Source organism: Amphiura filiformis, chromosome 20, assembly GCF_039555335.1.
Source record: "Amphiura filiformis chromosome 20, Afil_fr2py, whole genome shotgun sequence".
Classification (NCBI taxonomy): domain Eukaryota; kingdom Metazoa; phylum Echinodermata; class Ophiuroidea; order Amphilepidida; family Amphiuridae; genus Amphiura; species Amphiura filiformis.
In genome coordinates this window covers 34999472-35019485 of record NC_092647.1, presented here as the reverse complement: position 1 = coordinate 35019485, position 20014 = coordinate 34999472, and the positions used below count along the sequence as shown (strand labels likewise).

Genomic DNA, 20014 nt, shown 5'->3' with positions numbered 1-20014 from the left:
CAAAGTACGCATATTTCCAAACATCTAAATTAGCTAAAAATTTAGGACATGTTACAAAACTATATTTTCTAGAAATTTAGAAGAGTACTTTTAATATCGGCCGGTTATTTTTCACACAGCGACGTTAACTAGGTAAATCCCCATACTTCTAACGTACACTATTTGTAGAGGTCACGCGTCAATGGTAAGAGCACTGTGTATTGTGTATAGGAAAACGGACAGTAACTGCAGTATGAAGGCATGCTCATACCTTTCACAGCTCCCCATTTCACCCTTGGGTAAGGCAACGCGCCTTGCCCACGGGCACAATACGATGGCACCGCGGGGGCTCGAACTTGCAATCCACCGATTACAAGGCAGAGCCCATACTGCTGCGCCAACGTCCCCCCAATGCACCTATTTCAATGCATCTATTTCATTAAAGAAAAGATGGAAACCAGTAAACAAGATTCATCAGAGAATTTGGATTAGAACAGCAAATCAGGACATCGATAGCTATTCTCTTGATCATGTATACGACCCACTATTAAGAATCATGCAACCGAGGGATGCGAAAATCGCCGGAAGTAGCGGCCAATTCCGCGGAAAAAGTGGACCCATATCATGGTCATTCTGAAGAAGTCATCAGCCAAGATGGCGAAAGTCTAAAAACAGGGAGTAATTTTGGATCTGTCAGAAAATCTAACCAATTTCAATCTAGAATCCTACAAATGCATCTATTTTGTGATTTTGTGAAGCGTTTAAAAGTTGCAAAATAAAATCCCATTCAATTGCCTAACCGACGACGAAAAATCTCTAGGAAATTCATGCCGTTAAAACCTTAATTGTCATTGGGACCACCCCCCCCCCCTTCGTATTTTAATTAATTTGAAGACGTTGAATTCGAATGATATAGTCTACCAAGCTGTATTTGATTGAGACCCGTCACCCTAAAAGGAACCTGCCCTACATAATCATACAGAGGTAAAACATCAGATTATCCGTCTACAGACTCTACACCCAGGGATCACAAAATCATGAAAAATGATGATGCGTTCATGTATTACATAACGTTGCAATATTTTGGAGCTTTAAGGTTAGCAACTATTTTTACTGTTGCGATTTGGTAGTTCACAGCATCTTATTAATGGTAGTGAGCTTTGGCAAAAATTACATTGATCATTTTATAGGGAGTGTGTAGAAGAATCCAAATATCACAGATATACTTTTGTAGGTCCTGTAGTTCTTGAGTTATGTTGTAAAGAGGACTGAAACAACAACACTTTTGTAAAACGCACATAACACATTAACAACAATAAATCAAGCAAGTTTTCAAAGTATATGATTGTATGGTGAACTTTTGCAAAACATCAAAGTGTTATTATTCAAAAATATATTGGCTTAGATAATGAAAATCGATATTTTGGCTGCTTCGACCAACAATACCTAGTCTACCCCTAAAGGACCAATGTCAATGTACACTAGTAAGGGCCTACAGGTGTCAAATCAAAAAACTTTGATTTTTAAAATTGGAAAATTGTTCTTCTAGCTTAAGATGAAAATAGTCCACACTATCTAACCTGCGATATGGGTTTCAGAAGATTTTAACTAAATTATATAATTGATCATGTTCGCTCTTTGCTGTGTAACATTCTATTAAACCAGACATCGCAGATAATATAAACTGATCTTTGTCTGCACCCTGCTGCGTCACAATCCTGGAATTGTCGCAATTCTGGAATTACGCACCAACCCACTGAGTCCTAAATAAAGTACAAAAATATGTTATCAACGTTTGACACTGATACAATGTACTGCTTCAATCGCAGATTTAATAGCTGTGTCAACCCATCCATGAGGATAACTCGTGTGTTCCCCAGCAAAGAAAAGCTCGTTCGTAGGACGTACGATTGGCCCTCGGTAATTTGTCAACTGGTACGGGGTGAAGGCGGCATAACCACCAACGCTGAAATGATCCAGGCTCCATCGTTTAACTACTCCTTCTACGTAAAGTTCTTTGATATGATCCCCATGAACTTGCGCGAGATCATCAAGGGCCTGAGATAGGCACTCAGCATCAGTGAGACCAAGAAACCTATTGGACTTATCTGCTGATATATAAGAAGCAATAAGCACCCCCAAACCGGAATCGAACTCGTGACTTGGGTAATGTACTATGTGTGATAACAGATCGGTTATTGATTCTCCCCCGTGTATACCGTCATCCTCCCAAAATGGTTTCTCAAATACAAGAGCAATTTTCGTAGCTCCAATGTAATGAACATTTCGGAATGCTTCGCGTTTATCCGAACTTAGTTCAGGTGTGAATTTGATGAAACCAGTTGACGTAGCAGTTGCTGTTGTCAGCAGGTAATCAGCTGATGTATGGACGTCTTTTCCTGAAGAAAGGTAATGTGCAACAACGGAACCATTGCCATGTACTATGTGATTTACCCTGGCATTGTAAATGATATCGTCTTGCAATGAAGGTAGAAAAGCTCGAGGAAGCATTTCCATACCACCGGTTATCTCATAAAAGCTGAAAAGAATAAAATATAGGTATGAACGTCATCTTTATGCATGATATTGAAAATACATGTCCATTTCATGTTAAATATGTTAAAGACAGTCAGTGATAATGAACATACGAAGGAAAGTCTAATTATTATTATGATCCTTTTTGTTTGTAATAAATCATTATAATAAAGGTACAGCGATGTGTTAAAAATTGACTAAATTTAAACGCAATATTCATACGCAGAGATTGCCCATTGAAATGTGCGTGATACTTTGCGTACAAAAATGACATTGCGATTTCCCATTTTGGATTCCAACGTAGAATAAAACGCAGATGCTACGTTGAAATATGCTGATTTTACCTCATGTCTAAGTCCATGCAACGCGCCCAATTTTCAGGACGACAAAGTCTCATTTTTAAAGTAAAGTCATGATGTATGGATGTAGTGATCTTTAATCTACCAAAATATATGTTTTGGGCAACTATAATATTTGGGGAGCACAAAAAAACAATTAAGTTTAATCAGCATGTCAAGTCAAAATTTTAGTCAAAATATAAAGCGGCCTGTTTGAATTAGGCAGAGACTTAGCTTACTGTTATTTTTTCAATTATTATGCCCTCTATCGACCTACAATCAAGTGCAAATTTCCCTGGGACACTCTGTTCAATAAAACCGGTCATATGAAGTTCACCACGTGATATTTTATTTGTATAGTTTTCAACCTATTTCGAATCCCCTCCCTCCCCCACCAAACAATGTTGGAGCAAAAATATAGGAAATTTAAAAAATGAGGCGTTTGGTATACAACATTGAATAAAGGGTGCGGGGAGGGTCATTGAACTATGAAAGTGTCCCAGCAAATTTGCACTTGATTGTAGATTAGATTAGATCAAATATTATAGTTCCAGCTGGCTTGTTCTCCTTCGTGACGAATGAGCACAAATGCACAATCCAGTTTGGAACCGAGACTAGCAATATTTAACACCGTATTAACGTACAAAAACGTACGTGAAAACGTACGTTCCACGTGCTGCGTTTGGAACATCCCAATGTCTCTAATAAAAGAATTTCATTAGGCAAAATAGGTATCGACGTTACGAAACGAGTCCCAAAAGACCTATCGATCGCTACGAAGCGTGCTAAAGTGTGACAACGGGGTGTAACGGATTGAAAATGAGGTAGTTTCGTAAAATTCTATTATTTCAAGAACGGAGGGGCCCATTGTCAAAATTCAAAAAGTATGTGATAGCTAATGTATTCGTCAACCATATTGGTAATTTAGTTATGTTTGGTTTATACGTTAGAATACCCAAACATTCAATTCCCGACGATACAGTTCTTTTAGGGACACCCTGCATGTACTGTAGTCCTCAACTATTTAGTTCTGAACGTTTCCGACGGCAAAGTTCTTTCGTGGACCACCCTGTATGTAACTTTCAAATCATTTAAATGAAATAAATTTTATTTCTCACACAACTTATCCTCCTTGATGGATACATAAAAGTACTTTATCTGGAAAAATTATATGCAAGCTTTACACAAGACCAAGGTGAAAGAAAATACGTACGAGGTACGTATGAAGTACCATGTGTGCATCATTGGCTATGCCAAAGTAAAATCGGTGTTCTCCGAGAACGGCTCCAACCATTGAAATCGCTCCTCTTGAAAGGCCTCCCACTTCAACAAAATATTCCTACATAGAAATAGTGGTGGGTTAAGAAATAGTGATGTTTAAATGAGTTGGTGCCGGCCAAAACAAGTATTTGGATAGAGGGTTCTGTGGGGGGTCTGCAAATCAATATTTTCATCAACAATCATTATTATATGCCTGATTCTGTTAAAGTTGGTATTGATTTCTAGATTTCCATAGAGTTGCAGTTTTCTTAGAATGGCTATCTTATGTCCAAATGCATTAAATTGCAAACGATCTTTCAAACGGAAATGTCAATGTATGAAGATAATCATAGGTAGTACCTGATCCCGTACCTGATCAAGAAATTTGAGCAGTTTACATAGTACGGTTTGATTTTAGCAGCCATTTGAATATTTCATAGAACACTGCTTGTATAATACAAATATTGACCGCGCCTTGGGACACTCATGGTTTTTAGATCACCTTGGGCCTATCATTTTAATCATGTCCATATTTGTATACTAGGCCTACGTACTAGTTGGAATCCTTGAACATCAAAGGAAGAATATTTAACATGTATTTTGACCCGATCGTTCGGTGGATACTGAAACAGTTGAACCCATGCAAAAGGTCATTGACCTTTGACTTGTTTCGAACTTATGCACAAAAAAACAGGTTTGTCTCCTGTAGCGCGATCGCATTACATTTTGACGGCTTATTTTGCGCATAGATTTTTTTTTCACTTACAAAGAAAAAAAAAAAAATGGAAAAAATCACAAAAAAATACTATAAAACACTACTGGAGTAAACATTTACACATTACATAGCAAACGACCGTAGTGAAAAACTATCATACATTTTTTAAATACTTTTTTAATCTGCAGGTTGAAAGGGGATCATAAATATTCTTGAATATGAACACAATGATTTTTTATGTGTGTCGGAGAGTCCCACTGCAAATTCCCATTCAATTTGCAGCAAAAAGGTGGTTTTTTTTGTTGTTTTTTCATTTGAAGACATGGATTAATAAAAGAAATAAAATATAAAAAAAACGCATTTCGCATTTGCCTTTTTTGATCTGCTACAGGAAACAAACATGGTTTTTTTTTTGCCTTATCTAAAACATGATTGAACATGATTAATGAAATGGTTGACGTTTTTGTCAACCGATTGCTTGCAAACATGCGAATTTAATTTATACATCAAACTTACCTGATTGTTATAGTGATCGTAGGAAGTTAAACAATCAAGATCCATTTCGCCACACCTTTCACAATCGTCAACAATCTGTGACATATTTTATCAAAATACAAGATACCAACATTTATTCACATACAACATGAAATAAACACGTAACTAAACACATATTGACATGGGGACGCAAGTGGTGTTTTTCTGTAATGAGGTTGCGGTCTTAAAGAGGTTGGAAGCCATTGCACTATACCAACCGTTTTCATTGCTTCAGTAATCAGTTGAAGGGATGATTTCCCTTTTTCTCTTCGACTTGTGTTGAAACCCAACACATCTGGATTCTCCGCTACTATAGACGTCCTTATCTTTTTCCCATTGATGTAGTACCACGTGTTTCCATTATAACTGATGAAGTCGTTGGTTGGAAGATTGAAGTGTTTCACAAATATGTTCACGAACCTTGAAATAAGAATTGAATAAGAATTTACTAAATGAGTATTTTCTACGTTAACGTGTTTCATATGGTCATATGGGGGAGGGGGCAGATATCGTACTTATCGAATAGTAACAGTATATTGAAAGTTCATCATTACGCAACTAAATCCTCCATAAATCGGTGCTATTTTCGGGGCCGGATTGACCTTTTTGAGGGTCCTGGTCCATGTCGGCCAGAATTAGGAGGCGCCCAAACTCCACGTGAGGAAGGCATGCTCACTTATGCGGCCAAGTTTTGGTTTATGTATAAGATCGACAGAGGCGGCGGAGAGGAACGTGCACATTTGGTTCCAATTTTACTAGGATATTTACGCGCACGAAAAAAAAAAAAAAGAAATTTTAGACTATTTTAGCCCAAAATTGTGCAAATATACCCTATTCTGGTCCAAAATATGGTGTTTTACGGGCTAAAAAGGAAGATACACAGAGATATTTTAGGCAAGGCCGGATTTACTATTAGGCCAGATGGGCCCGTGCCCATGGACCCAAAAATTTCGGGGGCCAAGGCCCAGGACCATCTGGCCCAATGGTAAATCCGGCCCTGCCTATTTTACCAAGGTTTTAGCAGAAAACTGAAAAGGGGTAATAAACTTAATCAGCCATCAAAATGTTATCAGCATAAAACCAGTAACCATGCAACTGTCAACATTTGACAACCTCTAATTCGAGACCGAATTAAAAAAAGACTAGTTTGCGTATGACGTTCTGTCAACCAGACCGAAAATGCCGTACTGCGCAGGTCAACAACCAATCACGCCGCGCCTTTTCCCTGACGGATTAGCTCAGGCGAAAGTCACTTTCTGGAAAGCAGGATTAAACTAGGTCACCTGATGTAACTGATTTCATGTGAATCATTATTGCTCTAGTCTTTGCTGCATGCATGACTAACTGGTACAACTTTATTTCAAGGATATAGGAAATACAAGGATAGGTCGGGGTTCATTCATTCGTGAACTAAAATTGACACGAAGAATTTCTTAAAACGTAATAATTATTATAACTAAGCTTAGAATAAACTCAACTTAAAATAACTTACTTGTCCGAGTTATATATTCGCATGGCCCCTAGTTCCACGTAATATCTATCTTCCTGATCTCTGTATGTATATATCCGTCCTCCAATACGGTCACTTGCTTCCAAAATAGTAACCTTAAATATAAATGAGTTAGGAGCACTAAGGGAACAAACCAAAAGTTCGATGACGTCCTATTAACGAAAGTCCTTTCGTTAGAGCGAGGGGTGAAAAGGTTCCATACATTTGCAAAAGAAACCTAGTTAAAGTATCGGTTAAAGTTGATCTTTTCAGATTGTAATTTTCAATATTTCACACTTACGTTACAAATGTTACAGGGAGGGCGAGAGGTAGGGAGGAAGGGAGGTCAGCCACCTTTATTAATAGGACGTCGTCTAACTCTTGGGTTGTTCGCTTAGTTTAAACTGTTTTGTTTGATATGGGTAGCAGATCTCTTCAAGAATTGTGAGATATGTTCATTAGATTGAGTGTATTTTGATGAAAATGAATGCAAAACGATTAGTCATCATGCAGTTATTGTTGCCTACTGTATACACACAACACAGAGGCACTCACAATAGGTAATTGACCTTTCTAGTAGTGTTGTGTTGTAGGTATAGGACGGCAACTAGTTAGCATGCTTACTTGCTTGCTTAATTCGAGTGGTGTCCTCGAACTGTGATGGCTTTCCACAACTTCCTGTCCTCCATTGATGTCTTGAAGTCTGCTGCCTCCAGTCCAGTGTCATTTTTCAGAATGTCAATGTAGGTCAGAGCAGGTATTCCAGGTTTCCGCCTCCCATGCGTGGGTGTCCAATGAACCATTTTTGATGCGGGCTCATCACTTCTAGAACAGTGGCCAGCAAACCTGGTTCTTAATTTCCCTGATCTTGTGGCTTAATTTGGGAAGATCTCCATATAGGTCTGCATTTGACCTATGTTCTTTCCAATGCACATTCAGTACAGTTCTTAGCATACGGGTGTAACAGCCATCCAGACCCTTTGAAGTTTAGGGGTGATGGTCCATGCTTCGCATCCATAAAGCAGCACCGACTCCACTGTTGTAGCAAAAATACGAAGTTTGAAACTCTTGGTAAGAGTTGACCTCCAGATTTTCTTTAGTTTACTGCACGCCCTCCATGCTGCTGCTTTACGTAACTTTACATCCCTTTCTGTGCTTTTCATCCAAGCGCCTAGGTATTTGAAGTCATCTACCTCCTCTAGTTCTACACCCTCATTTGTTGTGATGCTTTCTCTCTTGTTATTGTAGGACATATACTTTGTTTTACTTCCATTCATCTTCAGGTCCACTTTAGCAGCTGAAGTCTCCACTCTATGAGGGCAGTTCTTGTGCTTGGTGTATTTCCTCAGACAACAGTGCAATGTCGTCAGCAAAATCAAAGTCTGTCACCACGACTGGACCAACTCTCCTACTTCGCCTCTTTTCCAGATGGAATCCTAGCTCCTCTTCGTTTCCTTCAATAGCTATTCTCAGTGCAAAGTCGAGGACAATCACAAACAGGTATGGGGCGAGGTATCCCCTGAAGTACTCCTGCTAAGATTTCAAACAATTCTGTCTCGCCATCTGGTGATATTACTTTCGCTTTTGTGTTTTGGTACATTTTGCCAATAGCTTCAACAATGAGTTCCGGAATACCGTAGGCATGGAGTATCTTCAACATCTTGCCGCTATGGATGGTGTCGAAAGCTTTCTTGAAGTCGATGAATGTTATTATCGCTGGCAGGTTATGCGCCTTTACCTCTTCAATCAGCCTACGTAGTGCAAGGATGTGTCCAACAGTCGTTCTACCAACACTAAATCCATTCTGATTTGTTCTTAGATGCTGGTCAATTTCAGGTCTAATCCTATTAAGTATCATTCTGTTGTAGGTTTTGGCTACGATGGAGCTTAGACTGATACCGCGATAGTTGTTTCCTGAACTAAGATCTCCTGTTTTGGGGATAGGAACAATATTAAGTATGGACCATTGATCCGGTTTCTTCCCTTTGAGAAGTGCGTCATTGCAGAACCCCAACACAATGTCATCTAGGTTGCATCTCTTCAGCACTTCTGGAGGTATGTTGTCCTCTCCACAGCTCTTTCCCTCAACCAAAGATGCCTTAGCTTCTTGATATTCTTCTTTGTCAAATGGCCCCACTTTAATATCAAGCTCGTCTAAAATTGGTGTAATTTCTTCTTCCTCATCATCAATGTCAGGAGGGCTTCCAAGAAGGCCTTTGAAGTGATTGTACCAATTGGTGACCCTTTCACTTTGTGTATTTCCCTTCAACTGACCTGTACTGCATGCCTTTCTACCAGTGATGTCGTTGATCAGTTTCCAACTTTCACCATGTTTGGAGTTGACATGCGCTCTTTCAACCTCTTGCAACTTGCCCTTTAGGTCTGCCTCAATAACTTCGTTGTATGCATCGTCAAGGTTTTTCTTCGCCTTCTTGTACTCCTCTCTTTTACAATCAGTAGTGTCCAGTTGATACACCTCATACGTCTCCCTGATATGGTATCTTGCCTTTATGACTCTTGGATCATGAGAAAAGTTTGCCCTTCGAGATCGCTTCTTTGCAGGGATGATCTTCTCAGCTGCTTCTTTGTTGGCAGCGATAAATCGGCTGTACTTATCCGTAGCTGTTTCCTCCATGTCTTCAAGGATTTCAAACCTGTTGTGCACTTCTATGGTGTACATCTTTTGGATATTTCTATCAGTGCTCAGGGATTTCCAATCGAACTGGTTCTTCCTTGGTAAAGTCTTGCTCTTTTTGAGGCTTAGTCTTATTCTTGCAGACACTATTCTGTGATCGGAACCCACACTAGCAAAGGTGTTGTATGCCTCAGCGTTCTGCAGACTGTTCCTCCATTTTCTTCGTATGAGTATATAGTCTAGTTGGTATTTATTCCCTCCTGGGCTTGTAAATGTCCATAATTTACCAACTTTCTTGCGAAACTGTGTGTTTACAATGATGAGATTCTTCTCTGTTGCTAGTTCCACAAGGTATTTTCCATTTCTGTTAGTGGTGTCATGGTATGTAAATTTAGTGTCTTCCAGTCCAACTCTAGCATTGAAATCACCCATTACTATCAAGAGGTTATGAGCTGGGATGGATTCAATGGCTCTCCTCATACTATCGTAGTGATTCTCTACTATGTCTTCATCAGCTACGTTGGTTGGGCAATATGTAATGATGACAGTTGTTGCTGGGTTACCCTGGAAGTTTGCAATAAGAATTCTGTTGTTGTGTGATCTTACGCTGGCTAGTGAATTTTTAGCATTTTTGTTCAGTAGGATTCCAACCCCTCTAACTGCAGCCCCCGCATCGTTCTTAGTTGATGATATTGTAATCAGTGTCCTGCCCAGTATGTTTTCGTATCTAATTGGTTCATCGTGAATAATACGATGCTCTTGTATTCCCAATACTTCCACATTGTACTCAATGAGATTAAAAACTAGCTCCTCTCTACACTGCTGTTCTCTTATTGTCCGTACATTCATGGTGGCGATTGAAATGACTTTCTTGCAATTTACAAGGTTTCTCCTCCTGCAGGCACCTTCATCAGACTTGTCCCTTCCATCAGGATTTCGAGGCAAGGCGTCATGTGATCTTTTGCAAATCGATGTCTGCACCAGGAGATGTTAAGACTGAATTAGGGACTTTAACCCTAGTGTAGTTTTGGTTCGCCATCATAGTTTTTCGATTGCTGTTATAGCTGTGGTCGCAACTCCTACAGCTAGCTTTGTTAACAGAGTTTTCCTTCTCCGCTTGTCCAGTGGCCGTATAAAAATGTACATACAAGACATCTTTCTTGCGCCCTTCACACTTGTGATCTCTGTCTCCAACCAAAGAAAACAAGAAATAGTACAGGTTCCAGGACACCCTGCTTTTGTTCACTGGCCGGTATGGTGAAGTCTAGTCACTACGCCCTCTTGCCGTTTACAGGATACTATCTCCCTTACGCCTGAGGTAGTGAACTACCTCAGCTATTTGACCCATAGCTGGGGCAAAGGTTGGTGTGTAACCAGGGCGTCATATATCAAAAAGTGTAAGACCTTAGATTTTAGTACTTGCTCTATAGTGAGATTATTTATTCTTTTTAATGTGTCTGCATTTTTAACCCGATACAAGTTTCGGTAACGGGGGACCATACATTTGTATGAGAAATGAAAACCCAAAATCTTGTCCAAAGTCCCGTGCAAATTCAATGCTAATTTTACCTCACTGAACCGGCCTGGGTTTGCCGCAGTTGGAAGACGGGTGTCGCAAAACTGTTTGAGGTACGAATTTAGTACTTTCTGTCAATCAAGCTTGATGTATACTCTTAATGCCCGCCTTTAATTCATTAGCATAGTCATTATAATAACGGAGGACCGCCTTGATAAGTCAAATGACAGGAGATCGCATGAAACTCAAGTCAGAGAGAGCCCAAACCAGTGTGAAGCCAACCGGAAATGGTAACCATGGCAGTCAAGTGGCCCATTCTAGGCGCTAATTGGCTGTGACTGTGGTAGATGGAACTAGTTAGCACTGGGTTATTGTTGGCACTTGACAAACAGCACTTAAACCCGGTAAGTGTTGTAAAGGTCATGGAAAATTTACTGCAGACATAACTGCACTATGTAGTAACAATTGGCTATTAATTGACTAGGCCTATATATTAACCATCGGATGCAAAGATCTTGTTATAAGCCCTATATGATGCATATGAAAAAGATAATCTCTTTCTTCCATGGTTTAGTCCATCTAGAAAAGACAATATCCACACCGGCCGACGGACTATATCTAAGCCGGACTGACGGCGTGATTTGTGGTGCTAGCTGTGATGAGTCCTTCTGGAATGACTACCATGGTGTAGCCATCTTGGTGCCTTTTTTGTAACAAGTACAACAATCCTATTTTCTGCATAGCCGTATGGTCTGAAGTTGAATTTACCACAAAGGCCCTTACGCGATCAATTTGATTGATCAATATTGGGGACACCAGGTGCAGGACTGGATACAAAATAATATTTCTATTCAATATTATTGAAGAGATCTAATCTCGTTTGATTTTATTCACATTTAGACAATAAAGTTACTAATGTTTGTGTGTACGGTGCACAGTGGTAGATTTTATATCCACTATTGTATCTAGGGTCTTTGATATTGATGAATCAAATTGATCGTTTGATTTATTGACACACGATTGGATATTGCAACATGAGTTTCTTTTAGGACAAACAATTCTGAAATCAAAGATTAGGGTAAGCCTGAAAGAACATTATGTATGTCAATTGGCAAACACAAAAACGATTTTAAAACGTTTTAAATAAGTTATATTTTGGGTTTTGGTTTAGGTAAAAACGTTTTAATAACATTAAGATGTCGGGTTATATAAAGGTCATGAAATCGTTTAAAACGTTTTGTATGAAAACACACTACCACAATATTTTTAAAATGTTTTCGAAATGTCATTGTAAACTATTTTTGCAAACATTTTTGGCCAACTATTTTGTCAACACTTTGTCAACATTATGTTAAAATGTTTGCACCCAGCAAACACAGAAATGTCCTTAAAATGTTTTTTACAAAACGTTTTAATAACATTTAAATGTCGGGTTATATAAAGGTCGTGAATTTTAAAAACGTTATTGTAAATATTTTGGGCAAACATTTTTGCAAAATATTTTATCAATCCCAAAATAACATTCTGTTTAGAATGATTTGTACCAAGTTTTCAAAAATATTTTTGGAATGTTATTAAAACGTTTTTATACCCTTTATATAACCCGACATTTAAATGTTTTCTGTAAAACATTTGTGTTTGCTGTGCAGTAAATTACCAACAAATGTTATTTAATGTTATGAAAACGTTTTATACTATTAATGTACCCTTTATATAACCCGACATTTTCTGATAACATTTTATAACCTTTTGCGAATGATGTCGAAAACGTTTTGTGTTTGGTGGGAAGCATCAGACACTGTATCAGATGATTTAAGCACTTCCCACCACGCCACTGTGTTGACTTGCGGTTAGCACAGCTATGAGTGAACATGACACGACTGCTCGCACATTGCATTGACGGCCATGGTTAAATTTGAATTTGGACTGATATATTTACAATAAAAACGCATTCACAATGCCTTCATGCATACATCACTTTAGATCTGAAATCGACCAACTAATAATGACACACGCACAATTCTTAAACAATGTCTTTTGCACAGAATTCAATGGAATTTGAAAAGCAAAGTGGCAGTTGAAACTCTGGTGATAACACGTTTGCAGTGCATGATGGGGCTTCCTTAAATCATCCTCTGATAAAACTGAGTAGTTACTTGTACAATACAAGATACATCTACAACTAACCTTATGTCCAGCATCTTTAAGTAGTTTTGCAGCGGTAAGCCCCGCGATTCCCGCACCAATGATGATGACATGCTTCGGCTCTGATGTTTTAGGTAATCCGTTTCTTGCAATGTCAAGAAGTGTCTCAGCGTGACTTGTTGAGCTAGTGCAATTGTCATTATGGTTGGGCTTTGGTAATGTGTGAACGAGGTTTAGTTTCCAAAAGGTGATTGTACCGACTAAACATATCCCTGAATTTTAAGAATAAGAATGAAAATACAACAACCCAATAAAAAAGGTGTCATGCGCAAAAGAAGGTTGGTGAAGGAAGCGTATGGCCCCACGTTTGTCCGTTAGAGTGTGGGGAACTTTTACACCATTTTCTACTTGGTTTTTGCTTCAATTGGGTATATTAGTCGAGAGAATGTCCACCTTGACCCCTGACTTTATTAGGATATCAATCAATGTTACTAAATGCACGAAAATGCACGAAAATACAATTTATCCGAGTCCCCTTTCCTCTTCTTCATACACGTCATTAATCATGAAAAACATGTGAAAAGATAAAAGATCACTCATTTGAAATGGTCATCGACAGAGGATGATTTAAGAAAGCCCCATCATGCACTGCAAACTTGTTATCACTAGAGTTTCAACTGCCACTTTACTTTTCAAATCCCAATTCTGTGCAAAAGATGTTGTTTAAGAATTGTGCGTTACACATGTACCCGTCCTGCTGATGCGAGTAGCATTTTTGAAGAAAATGGCCAAGACTGCTAGAATGGTCAAAGTCACAAAAACTGTATATTTTCTGCATTGGACACATGACTTCAAATGTAATTTTTCTAAATCTATTTATCCTAGAGCAATAAAATTTGACAATTTAACTCAAAATTTAATAAAGTTTGCAAATCTATAACGAAAAGAATCGAGTTTACATATGTGCATTATAAGGGCGCGCACCTCTAATTCACTCCGCGCGCGATGTAATGTGGATGAGTTCCGGTAAAAACGAAATCTTTTTTGAGGTATTTTGGGCCTTTCTGTGGACTTGTAAGGAAAAAGAGAAGCATGTTATAAGCTTAAATAAAAGTTTGAGACCTATACACGAACTTGGATCCCAAAAAAGTTGCATAATCCAATTTTTGAAAAAAGTAGGCCTTCGGATTGAGAAAATGACCAGAAACGGGTTTTCAGGGTAAAAACGGGTCGAAAATGGTCATGGTGCTCTTTAAACGCCCATATCTTGAAATCTAATCGGAAGACTACCCGTACATTGAAACATATATTACATTTTCATCGATTTGCAATCGATTGGTGGTATATTTATGTTCAATTTGTTGCCGAAAAGGCCTAAAATCGGGCAAAGAAGAGACGTGTTTTCACGTGTATTTCAATGGGACGCGCTATTGGTGGTGTGCGCCCTTATAAGGCATAATAGGCTTAATTGGCCCGAAGTAGGCTTTTTACAGGAATCAAAACAAAAACAGGACGGGTATGTGTAAAATTCCAATTTTGCGATCTGAATTAAAACTTTAAAAGCCATTTAATGATTTTAAAGTGTTTTATAGTGAAAATGTTATTTAAATTTCTTAATTTATATTGTTAAAGTTCATTAAAGTGATGAAAAAAGAAAGGAAATTCAGCGTTCTGAGAGTTTTCATTAATTTAATATCATGATTAAATTTTAGCACGTGTCCTTAAAACGACTCAAATGTCAGTTTTTTCGGGGGCAAAATGATACTTAATATAAAAATATGAATGTGTAGAAAATGTATAAACTTACTTTTATTACGTTTAAAGAAATAAAAATGCAAATATACCATTCAAAATACGCTGATGCGAGTAGCATTTTTGAAGAAAATGGCCAAGACTGCTAGAATGGTCAAAGTCACAAAAACTGTATATTTTCTGCATTGGACACATGACTTCAAATGTAATTTTTCTAAATCTATTTATCCTAGAGCATGTACTACCCGTACATTGAAACATATATTAAATTTTCATCGATTTGCAATCGATTGGTGGTATATTTATGTTCAATTTGTTGCCGAAAAGGCCTAAAATCGGGCAAAGAAGAGACGTGTTTTCACGTGTATTTCAATGGGACGCGCTATTGGTGGTGTGCGCCCTTATAAGGCATAATAGGCTTAATTGGCCCGAAGTAGGCTTTTTACAGGAATCACGTCAAAAACAGGACGGGTATGTGTAAAATTCCAATTTTGCGATCTGAATTAAAACTTTAAAAGCCATTTAATGATTTTAAAGTGTTTTATAGTGAAGATGTTATTTAAATTTCTTAATTTATATTGTTAAAGTTCATTAAAGTGATGAAAAAGTAAGCAAATTCAGCGTTCTGAGAGTTTTCATTAATTTAATATCATGATTAAATTTTAGCACGTGTCCTTAAAACGACTCAAATGTCAGTTTTTTCGGGGGGGGGGGGGCAAAATGATACTTAATATAAAAATATGAATGTGTAGAAAATGTATAAACTTACTTTTATTACGTTTAAAGAAATAAAAATGCAAATATACCATTCAAAATACGCTGATGCGAGTAGCATTTTTGAAGAAAATGGCCAAGACTGCTAGAATGGTCAAAGTCACAAAAACTGTATATTTTCTGCATTGGACACATGACTTCAAATGTAATTTTTTCTAAATCTATTTATCCTAGAGCATGTACTACCCGTACATTGAAACATATATTAAATTTTCATCGATTTGCAATCGATTGGTGGTATATTTATGTTCAATTTGTTGCCGAAAAGGCCTAAAATCGGGCAAAGAAGAGACGTGTTTTCACGTGTATTTCAATGGGACGCGCTATTGGTGGTGTGCGCCCTTATAAGGCATAATAGGCTTAATTGGCCCGAAGTAGGCTTTTTACAGGAATCACGTCAAAAACAGGACGGGTATGTGTAAAATTCCAATTTTGCGATCTGAATTAAAACTTTAAAAGCCATTTAATGATTTTAAAGTGTTTTATAGTGAAAATGTTATTTAAATTTCTTAATTTATATTGTTAAAGTTCATTAAAGTGATGAAAAAGTAAGCAAATTCAGCGTTCTGAGAGTTTTCATTAATTTAATATCATGATTAAATTTTAGCACGTGTCCTTAAAACGACTCAAATGTCAGTTTTTTCGGGGGCAAAATGATACTTAATATAAAAATATGAATGTGTAGAAAATGTATAAACTTACTTTTATTACGTTTAAAGAAATAAAAATGCAAATATACCATTCAAAATACGCTGATGCGAGTAGCATTTTTGAAGAAAATGGCCAAGACTGCTAGAATGGTCAAAGTCACAAAAACTGTATATTTTCTGCATTGGACACATGACTTCAAATGTAATTTTTTATAAATCTATTTATCCTAGAGCATGTACTACCCGTACATTGAAACATAAATTTATATTAAATTTTCATCGATTTGCAATCGATTGGTGGTATATTTATGTTCAATTTGTTGCCGAAAAGGCCTACAATCGGGCAAAGAAGAGACGTGTTTTCACGTGTATTTCAATGGGACGCGCTATTGGTGGTGTGCGCCCGTATTCTCCTCTGTGCAAACCCGACCACCTAAGTTGGTAGAACATATTTTGCTAGTAACAAAGGTCCATTCAGCATTTTTGTACGGTAACACATGAAAAAGTTGCACACAACATTTTTGTCATCAAATAAAACCAATTCCCCAAATATTTACAATCACGCTGTATTGATTTTTACAATCTGGACCCTCAGATGAACATCCTGTGCAAAAATCAAACAATTTTGTTGTGCGGTTTAGAAAATACAGGCATTTTATGTAAAAATAAATGTTCAGGTTTAATATAAGGTTCTTGTTTAATATAAGTAGTTTGATGTTTCTTAATGTTTTACCCTACGATGTGTTCTGATAGAAGCTAAACATAGCCTATTTCACCCAGTTTAATTTGCCATTACATTTTGGTACCCTAAGCAAGTATTTTGTTTGGAAAAGTATATTTTTGACACCCTAAAGAAGTACAGCGCTGTACTTGCCCAATGCTGAAAAACAACCCTTTTTACTTGTTTTTGTACCCTAGCATGGTGTCCACCTTGAAATACAAGTGTCCCCCCCCCCCGGGGGGGGGTTCCTTTCATCATTCCTCCCGGATCCCGTCCTTTATATGGAACTCCAAGTCAGTGCCCTCTCCGCGGCCTTTCCCCTTTAAGCTATTTTAAGTTCATGTTCTACGTTGTACGGTATGCATCGCTCCCAAAATACTAACTACACTCTTTTACTATAAAGGTTACTGCATGAACTACGCCATTGGGTTGGCCCATAATTTATGGTGTGAATCCGGTAATATTTAATACATGTTGACAAACTTAAAAAAATACATGTTCAATACTTACAAATGATCTTCATACTTTATTCTCGGATGCACCGTATATTGAAACCGGTAGAGTACAAATAATGATACCTATGCGGTAAACATGTTCAATAACAGTCCATATAGGCCTACAGTGTGGCGGTGAGTAGTAGGGGCTACTCATATTGTTGTTTGAAGTTCCACTTGACTAGGCCCTATTATGTATTTGACTCTAGTCCGCATGATTTCAAGTTCAACTTCAGTTCAAAATATTGTGTTTCACGCCCACTATTTTGGTGCCAAAATTGGACTCCATAGCTTACTGAAAATTGAAAAGGTATCCCTATATCCCCGTATACCTTCAACCAGGGAGACCCCCCCGGGTTACACCGTCTATAAACATGCACGTATATAATATGATAAACACAGCCAAATTAAAAAATCGCCACTAGTTCCATGATGAGTTTATGGCAAAATAATTTTCTACACACCTTCCTTCGAAGGTTGATACCAAATTTGATATCAAAAGTTTAATCATTTTATTTTTATTTTGTCTGGATTTGAATCTATAAAATCCAGCAAATTTGCTGTTTTCTGTCAGAATTTTAAGTTCTACATGTACTTATTTGACTTTGGTTATCTTTATTTAACATCATTACTGTTGGCACGGCACAGATATGGCATTTTAACTGTTTAAGCTTACTCATATTTAAGCTTACTCCATGTACAAGGTTGTTGAATTCCTCAACCTTGGCCAAAACATCCTTAAACGTAGGATTTGACTGCAAATGAACTAACTGAGCGATTGAATGTGTATTCTAGTCTACAATCATCTCCACACAAAAACTTATAGTACCAGCTTAATACCCATTCCAACATGAATCTTCTGGCTAGTGTTGTAATAACTTTGCTGTTTTGCTGTTTAGTGCCAAGTGATCAGCTTGGCAATGGAACTCAAAGTGATGATCAAGTGTATCAATATAGGCCTACTGCACGCACATTGTGTTACTACTAATGCCATCAGTAGACCCAACAAACCTATAATGTTGAGGGGCAACTTGTTGGCAGAAGAATAAGACTTTACTCTAACTCTACTGTGACGTTCCGATATCGCCTGTTAATTGCAGGCGATGTTAACCCCAACCCTGGTCCCCAAACTCGCACCGTTCCATTATTCGATGATGTACCAAAAAAGAGAACTTTCAAAAATGTGTGCACTACTTGTGGAAAAGGCATAACAAGTCGTAGCAAGGCCATCAGTTGCGACTCATGTTATAAATGGACACATAGCCGCTGTACTAGAGTCATGGGCGATGAAGAATATAACATGCTAGTTCAAGATCAGTCAGACTTTTCATACATTTGCGACTGCTGTTCTTTTCAACAACTGCGTAGATGGTGAGTTTGTCTTTGAACCACATGTGGAGTTTGACGACACGACATGTGCTATAGACTTGCCTCCTATTTCTGATATTGACTTTAGCTGCCTCAACAGCAAAGGATTGCACTTTACTCATCTGAACATTAGTTCCCTTTATCACAAACTATCTGAAATTAAAATCATATTGGAAAAATCCAATATAGCAGTTGTTTCGTTTTCTGAAACCTGACTCGACCATACAATAACTGACTCTGAAATTAAACTCGAAGGTTATAACCTAATTCGCAAAGATCGTAACCGTGAGGGAGGGGGGGGGGGGATTTATAGGCCTATATGTTAAGTCAGAGATTGCCTTTAATGTTCGTGATGATCTTAATGTTGAGGGTCTGGAAGGAGCCTGGTAGATATTTTACTTCCCAAATCTAAACCTATTTTAATAGGTTGTATCTACAGCACGGTGACACGGATGGAAACGTGGCTCCAGTCCAGTCAAAAGGAGACCGTTTTGAAAATCCCAATGAAAATTGCAGATAAATGGAAGATAACACAACCTCACATGTAACCATATGCTATATTTGCTATCTACTGAAGATAGCACAATTTAACAATGTACTATCTACTGAAGATAGCATAAAGATTTCAGATTTTAGCCCGACATTTAAATGTTATTAAAAGGTTTTGAAAAAAAAAACATTTTAAGAACATTTCTGTGTTTGCTGGGCTCAAACATTTTAACATAATGTTATTCAAGTATTGACACAATATTTGTTTGTAAAAAATGTTTGTAAAAATAGTTTACAATAACATTTTGTGAAAACATTTAAAAATATTGTTGTAGTGTGTTTTCATACAAAACGTTTTAACACGTTATCATTACCTTTATATAACCCGACATTTTAATGTTATTAAAACGTTTTTACCTAAACCAAAAGCCAAAATATAACATATATAAAACGTTTTTAAAACGTTTTTGTGTTTGCTGGGATGCTGTCTCCTGAAGATAGCACAAATGCATATATAAGCATGCATGTGTTACCTACCAAAGATGCAAGAGCAGAGGAGGCTTGAAAGCATTCCTACAATGCACTATGATTGGGAAATTTGATCAATATAACCTAATCTT

At 37.6% G+C, this 20014-nt stretch overlaps 1 protein-coding gene across 1 annotated transcript; it reads right to left on the bottom strand.

Moving 5' to 3' along the window:
- Positions 1-1767: 1767 nt before the first annotated feature.
- Positions 1768-17692, bottom strand: LOC140142288 (L-amino-acid oxidase-like). Its single transcript, XM_072164257.1, has 7 exons — positions 17554-17692; positions 13189-13418; positions 6854-6966; positions 5580-5781; positions 5344-5418; positions 4037-4191; positions 1768-2518 (listed from the first exon to the last, which is right to left on the bottom strand). Exons 1-7 carry the CDS (start codon positions 17564-17566, stop codon positions 1768-1770), a joined length of 1539 nt encoding a protein of 512 aa, XP_072020358.1. The 5' UTR covers positions 17567-17692.
- Positions 17693-20014: the final 2322 nt, after the last annotated feature.

What these genes read in the sequence shown, in the direction of transcription:
- LOC140142288 (XM_072164257.1), bottom strand. An exon ending in TTAAAGATGCTGGACATAAG is followed by an intron (nt 6,967 to 13,188) that starts GTTAGTTGTAGA and finishes TTTATATTTAAG; the next exon opens with GTTACTATTTTGGAAGCAAG. An exon ending in TTACTGAAGCAATGAAAACG is followed by an intron (nt 5,419 to 5,579) that starts GTTGGTATAGTG and finishes AATATGTCACAG; the next exon opens with ATTGTTGACGATTGTGAAAG.